This window comes from Rhipicephalus microplus, chromosome 6 (genome assembly GCF_043290135.1).
Source record: "Rhipicephalus microplus isolate Deutch F79 chromosome 6, USDA_Rmic, whole genome shotgun sequence".
Taxonomy (NCBI): Eukaryota; Metazoa; Arthropoda; class Arachnida; order Ixodida; family Ixodidae; genus Rhipicephalus; species Rhipicephalus microplus.
This window is the reverse complement of record NC_134705.1, coordinates 132844871-132852649: the sequence shown is the minus strand read 5'-3', so window position 1 is coordinate 132852649 and position 7779 is coordinate 132844871. Positions and strand designations below refer to the sequence as shown.

Genomic DNA, 7779 nt, shown 5'->3' with positions numbered 1-7779 from the left:
AAAGTCACTTGTTACAACCCTTTATTTGCCGACCTTCTCTTCGATTTAGAGCTTATGAGCATCTTTGGAGAGTGGCAGAAATATAAACACGGAAGGAGGCGTGAACTATATTTGTTGGTTTGTCAAGTAGATAGGGCTAACACGAAAGCAATTCCAAAAGTCTTTGTAGGCACGTATTTCTTAATAAATAGTTACTGCATTGGGGCAAAAGTGCACATGGGGCAAAAGTGAAGCATTTCTTTTGGACTTTCCAACTTGGTTGTCATATATGTGAACTTACTGTTTCAATGTTCTGGCAAGCGAGTTTACAATTGGTGTTCTCTCTGTGGGACAGTTGCTCATCAGCTACATTCAGGTTTGCCTCATCTCTATGCAGCAATGCACTTTCTGCACGCATTTTTCGTATTGTCAGTGTGGCTGTAAACACTTGTAGTGTATTCTCTATCTCCACAGTTAGCTGAAGAATATCGCATAGAGGATAATCTATACGCTGTCTTACACTGCAAGTCTTTGTACACCTAATTGGTTTTAATGTAGCTAAAGATTGACTTGGAGATGCTTGCACAGTAACAGATCTAAGTGGCGCCATCAACCTAGCATAGTACTTCTGCAAGACCTAGCCACAACGTCCCCATCAGGGGCAGCTCATGACATTTGAATATGTTCTGGAAGTGCTTTTTTGGACAACAAAACAATTTCACCTACCTAGCAGTTGCATGTCATTGGCACGCTTGGTTAAGCTTCATGTTGAATGCAAATATTCAATGCAAATAGTGAGAGCAAATGGCTTCACTCTATGGCACTGACATTTGCCGAGCAGAAGCAAAGGCATAGAATCACTGGCAGTGTTCAGAGTGCAACTCTTTTTGCTACCTTGGAAGATTTGCATTGCTCTGTGAATTGATGCATATGTGGAAAGCATAGCCAAATTTGTTTCGTGTGTCATCAGATGCTCTTACAGTTCAGCTAACTTGAAGTGAACACCGAACTTCGGCTCTAGCAACTGTCGTCATTCGGTATGTCAGGCAGCTCAGCGAAGGGAGGATGCATTTGCTGCATTCACGTGCCAACTGCCCCCGTGTTGACTGAATTCAAATGCGAAAGCAAGGTGACTAATTATATTAGTCACGAGACTACTTTTACTCCGCTTCACAAGAGGACAGTGTGATGTGCTCTCTGTGCAGCAACAGCTCTGCTTCCGGTTTGGCAGCGCTCCAACTTTTCCCTCGCCCACCCGAATGCTCTGGCCCTCAACAAAGCAGTTTGGGATGTCTTTTGAACGCCCCTGTTCATCAACAAATGTGCACCGTTAAGGCGCGGTCTTAGTCTTTACGATGCTGTAGCCATGTGTGCTAATTAACAAAGGTCTGAAGCAAGTTGAAAGTGTGGCGGCACTAACCCTTAATTTCCTCAATAAAAAAATATCATTTCACAAATTTATAATTCTTTTTCCGTGTTCTCTGGAACACGTTTTTTTTTTTTTTTTATCAAAAACATAAATAAGTCAGCATAGGGCAAAGTTTGTTCCCCTGCGTAGTAGCTAGCAGTTTTTGTTGTAGTATTGGCCAAAAAAAAATCTAGATGCAGATGCTTGCAACCTAAGCTAGTCTGTGATCTAGTGTAAGTAGACTCTCAGTAAATGTAAATCTTTTAAACAGAACTACTGCTTAAATGTAACTATTACCTCTGAAATGCTTGGTTCTGGCCTTGTAGTATTGTGCAACCATGCTCTCCCCTCAGTAAACGGGACTTCCGGTTAATGGAACATATTTTCCCGGTCCCTTCAAGTTCAGTTTACCGAGAGTCTACTGTATATTCAAAATGTGAGGGTTTGCCAAGCGTGTCTGTGAGACGTAATGGATTAACCGAGGTGTTGCACGGTGCTTTTCATAAATTACTAAAGCAAGTTCATGGGAGATGACAAGCTGCCACCACATTTATGCCTCCGCGAGGGAGTTTCTTGTTCAAGGCATGTCGTGAGGGGAGATTTGATGCGACACACCCAAGTGGTGCAACAGGGTTTTCACGAGAGTATTTCCAGCAGTGTGTTCAATTTGCGTCTACTGTCTGCACTCTAACAAGCCTCATGTAGTAAGGAGACTTTCTCTTCCCCACCGAGCCATTGTTACCATGGGCATTTCGAGTACTTGGGATATGTGGAACACTCCAAAAGTGTGTAGTCGTAGTTAATATGTACCTCCGTGTCTGTGTAGTAGAAACCGGACGAACGATGTTTCATTGCGGTACCTGAGCCCGTCGTGTGCCGAGGTTTGAGAAGGGTGCGCCGTGCAATAGGCAGGAACCCAGTTGCCTTTGATGTTGTTTGACGTTTCGGGCTGAATGGTAGCTCTGTTATTTGCGAAATGCCGGCACATCGCACCTTTTCACATCTCGTAGAGCTCATTATGAAATGCGGAGCTGCAAGAAATGCATTGCCGTTGATCCAATCAAGATGTCCAGTTCGAATTAACTGAAAGAAGTCCTGGTTACTGTTTTCTGTTGACTACAACTGCAATACGAAAGTATTGACATGATCTCACAGCTTAAGCAGCAAAAATGCAGCACAAGCCTCGGTGAACTTGAAGCTGAAAGTTGTAGTTCAGTCTACAAAGGAAGCTTGCCTACTTTCATTGCAGAAAGATTTTTTTCGCTTAACTTTTTGCCTTTTGCAGCTGTATGCTCATACACTTAAACTACACTCAAACCTCATAACAAAGTTTCACCTTATACAAGATGAACTCTTTATATCCAAGAATTTGTTGTAAAGGTATATTCCTAACACATTTTTGCAAGAGTATTAATTTACTTCGTTATAACTGACATTTCGTTATAACTGCACTTTGTTATATCGAGCTTTGAGTTGCTTCTAAACTTTGTGGCATGGCTGTAGGGCTTCATTTCATAAATAGAATTTATTTCGTGGTTATTGGTTTGTAGAAATTCTACACACAGAGAAGACAAGTGCTGTCAGGCTGAACTTCGTCCTTTACCATTTGCGAGGACATATTTATAATACACGTCACTGAAGGTGCTTCATATGTATGTGAATAGGTTCCATTGTTTAAATGCAAGATGTCCGGTTGAGTCGGCACTTTGGTTAGCATGTCAAATTATTATAATACCATTTTGCAAGATACATGTACATGCACTTACCAGTGTCCTCACACCTCCATTCGAAGCTCATATCTTATATGTAATCTTGCACAAACTACACAGCTCTTGTTCTAACGCCTTTACATTCAGTAATACGAATCTTTTAAGCCCTCATTGTGCACTAACATGTTCCTTGTTGTACTTGTGCCCGCATGTCTTATTTCATGCATATGATTTCTTGCAGTGTGTGCGATTTTTTTCGTTGCTGTTGTAGCTGCAAAGTTGTCAAAATGCTTGCTCGTGCTTCTTCTCAATGTGTCCGTCTCTAGTTTTACTTTTGAAGCACTGAAATGTGAGAGTCATTAAAAAAACATCAGGAACATAATGTGTGGGATTTTACCGTCACTAAAAATTAAAACAATTGTGTTATCCCTTGGCCGAGCCAAGGATTGCTCCTGCATGGAGGAACACATAGTTTTGGCAGAACATTGACAGAAAAGGACGACGTACACAAAATTATCAAGAATATAAGCAGATTCAAGATCACTGCGTGTTATGAGCCCGGAATTGTTCAATATGAACGTGTTTATTTCAGTTATTTACAGCAGTCACGAAGGAATTCTATGCAAGTTGACTTACACTTGGGACAAAATTGTCTTTAGCTAGATTTGGTGCTTTTTAAAATCTGTAAGACAAGCGTTCGAAGAGCAGACACATACGTATTTCTCTCTGCTGATGGGCAACTGACGAGTATTCTAATGCATTGGATAGTTGATCTAGAGCACGTGTAGCACACTATATAACCCTTCCACTGAAGAGCATCAAAAATATTTGCTAAATGTGGCACACGCCATGATATATCAATGTTTGTTACAACTCCCAAGCAACGACTGTGTGTTTTTGTTAAAGTAAATTAACCGTTTCCACCACACTGCCTGCCAGAATGAAACCTGGCCATTCGCATGGCTATGATGTGTGGGTTCTAAACTGTCGCACATTGCGTGACACCCAGGAAGGGTTTAATTGCACCACAACAGCTTCGGGTTACGTGACCCATATATAAATGTCACGAGTGACTCCACTAGTAGAGTAGCATGTTGCTGCTGACCTATGCCCTGGCAGTAGCGATGCTGGAAAAAAAAGGTCAAAGCCTCATAGTGACAAGGTTTAGGTTACTGGGGTTCCAGCGACACGGGTGTACCTCCAATACTGGTGAAATAGCGGTACTTATAGGTATGCTCGATTTGCCTACAGCAATCAGGACCAATTCACCGCAGTGATCGAGAAGTTTGGAAATTGTGCGGAGCGAGTTCGATGGTGCAGGCACAGTGCAACACCAGAAACGAATGAGGAGGTGCCGACAAAGTGGCCTGCTTTATATACGTCGTTCGCATAACATTGACAAGTGGCAAACAGCATATGCAGACAGCTTAAAGGGCGCAAACATCTTGAAAAAAAGACACCACGAATAAATGTGGTTAAGGCGTTTACGCCTGGATTTTGAGTCATCTGCTCAGCTGCTAGTGCACACACATGACTGCACCAGGCTGGCACCATCAGCATAGGGGGTGCATAAAAATCGACCAGCACTGCAGGTTTTTGATAAACCGCATGGTTCAGAGTTCACTGAACTCTGAAATGTATGGCAAGGTGCAGCACTTTGTGAACTGGTTCAGATGGTGCAGGCGAATCGTAGAGTACTGATGTAATGGCAAGCAGAACCTTGCATTTTACTCAAATTGTACAGTGGTGGTATGACACCAGGCGTGACATTCCTGCTTAGTTCATGTGAAATTGAGCTATTGGGGTGCAAGCACTCCCTATGCCCATGCCGAGGTTGACAGCTGGACTTAACAAATTAAAAGGCTTGAATTTCATCACAGGTATCTCACTTGTGGCAACAGCTGCACAGGCCAAGTATGCCAAGTGCGCATCGACTCAGCCTACTCAATGCAGCATACAAGTTTGGGAGCTACACATTCTACGCTTAGAAACTAACGTTGCCACCACAACTGCTACAAGCGGCTCAGGCAACATTGTTGTACTTGAAAATGGCATAGTGCAAGGGCGTGCTTTGCTTGGCAGTCAAAGAAACTTGATTGCACGCACTCACCGCTACTTACATGTCCTCACTTGACCTTAGGGTACACTGTAAAAGTAAACCGTACTTCAAACAACTGAAAAACGAAGCCTGAAAAAGGAGCAGGCACGCGAAGAGGCACAAAGCATATTGATTAAATTCGGCTAAAGAGTCAATCATAAAACAACTTCAGGAGAATAACAAAGTTGCCTCAAGATTCACTAAGTTTCTGCAGAACGCGGGGAAGCTATATAAATGCCTGCACAAATAGCAACGCAATAACTGAACAAGGCCCATCTGAAACTTCGGCACAGTGTGAACAGTTATACAAAAAATAAAATGCATTACACCACAGTTACAAATGCTGTGACATCAGGCAGGCAGCAGTTTTCCACATAGTACAGTGAACACGTCACCCTTCCCTGTACCAGATTTCTGGGTATATGGGTACATCGTCTAACACTAGGCTAATAATAGTCAAGCTGATGGCCACAATGACAAATGTTAAGCATCTTTTTGGTGGCTGTCATCACAGAGTGCATGAATTCTAAAAGCATGCAGCTGAACAATTGACTCCCACATTATAGTAGTGTATATCTGAAGAATGTGCTCACGTGGGCCAGTTCATATTTGAAAAAAAAAAAAAATCATAAATTAGAGGTGAGTATTTAAGCAGTAGTGTTGAAAATAGAACTGTTCTTGCCGGGGAAACTTTAAAAATTGAATGATTGTGTAGTTTTCTGTCAAGGTGACATGGTGCACTCACAGCGGTGATTACCATCACCCTCAAAACATGTGCAAGGGATGGTGGCCCAAGCACCTTACTGCTTTTGGTATGCTTCTTTACCGGAAGCAGTTATGCAGTACTGATACACGAATAAAATGTGGCGCAGCAGACCTTCACAGAAGGTCTCAGCTTAAAATAAATGTCACACAAACAAATAGGTTGATAATTAAACGAAAAACAAAAAGTATAATAAGATTTGTTCTATTCAAATATCTCTCGTGATGCTACACACATGCACATATAGCAAATATTTCGCTGCAGCAAGATAAAATGGCAGATGATGTCTTGACAACCACTGGACTTCACGGCTTACACGGCGGCGGTAGATCGCTCTGCCAAGTCGAATGCGGTGCAGCGTTGAGACGGATGCACACCAGTGTAAATGACCTGACACGAGCACAGCAGGGAAGTTTACTCCTTCAGGCCATCACAACACCTTACTCAAAAACGTTTCACACTTGGTGCGCTGCGTACCCTACCAGCGCACGTAAATGCGACTGCCATCGGTGATGTCGTAGAAGCTGAGGTCAAGGCGCTCCTTGTCCAGCACCGACTCCTTTCCTTCCTGAAGGAGGGTGAAAGGAAGTGCAAGAAGCACTTGAGCAAAGATCTCGACTAAGACGCAAGACAGTAACTGTGACAGAGCTGCAATTACTCTGTGGCACTTGCACTCGTCCTCGTTTTCGTATTTCCATGTACACGGTTTGTTACACGAAGAAAAGTTTGTTACACGAAGAAATTTTGAGGGCTTGCTTTTCATTGTTAGACACAATATCAAATGAAAACTATTAGACAACACAGCAAAGTAAAGTATAGGGAATGTTATAAATAACTGTAAATGTGAAGAAAGTGGCCGGAAAGATAACTAGACGTTGGCAGAGACCGAACCTGTGATCTTCGAATATCGCTTCCGATGCTCTACCAACTGAGCTACCACTACATCTGAGTGCGGCCTCGCCGTCAAGACTGGGAAGTGAGAGCTCGAGAAGCCGAAGCGGCACGGGCTCGCCGCTAACGACAAGCCACCAATTCGGGGGCGGCGAAGGCTCGTGACGCGCACAGACAAGCGAACCCGGAGGTGAGAGCCCGCGAAGCGGTGGGGGCACAGAAGCGCCGGCAAGTGGATCCCGAGGCGGTGCGGGCGAAGGATGCTGCAGCCAACCTCTTCAAGCGATCGCTACCTGAGGTTGGTGGCGCCGATGTGCGTTTTAAGCGCGACTTTTTAGATCGAGAAGATATATTTAGATCGAGAAATGCCACAGCGACAAGGTTTGCGACTGCTTGTGGTTCGACAACAATTTGATCACCACTTCCAGCATCACAAACGAGAAATCCCAAATCAACGCCATCGCCGATCTACAATGAGATTTTGCCGCCACCAATGAAGATCACAGTGAGTACACCGTGTGCTCTACTTGCAAAGACTCCCGCGATGAGCGTAACAAGCCCACTCATTATTTACCTCCAATGCTTCGCTCACTCATCATCACTCACTTCGTGGAAATGTGGGATTTTTTTTTTTTTTCTGTCTTTTAGCGTCAAATAGCACGTGATCTTATTACGGGTCTAATACTCCCTCGCATACTACCTCAAAGCATCGAGTCTGCCACATAGTAAAACCACTGCCTTTCACGCATCGCGCACCAATGTCTGAGAATTTTTAAGATTATGTTAAAATCTCTTGAAAGCCTCGAGCACGTAAACATTTAGCTGAGTTTGTTATTGAACTAAGGCGACCACCAGCGATATGCCGTATCTATAAATGCCAACACGCCTAAACCACAGATCAAATTATCAACAGCCAATGCGCTGTTCACTG

General features: G+C 43.4%; 1 protein-coding gene across 1 annotated transcript in view; it reads right to left on the bottom strand.

The window, feature by feature from the left end:
• Positions 1-3646: 3646 nt before the first annotated feature.
• Positions 3647-7779, bottom strand: part of LOC142765514 (tubulin-specific chaperone E-like) — a 34311-nt gene continuing 30178 nt past the window's right edge. Inside the window, exon 14 of the mRNA XM_075866619.1 lies at positions 3647-6525. Coding sequence (XP_075722734.1) covers positions 6436-6525 — 90 coding nt within the window. The 3' untranslated portion in view covers positions 3647-6435. The remainder of the gene's footprint in view (positions 6526-7779) is intronic.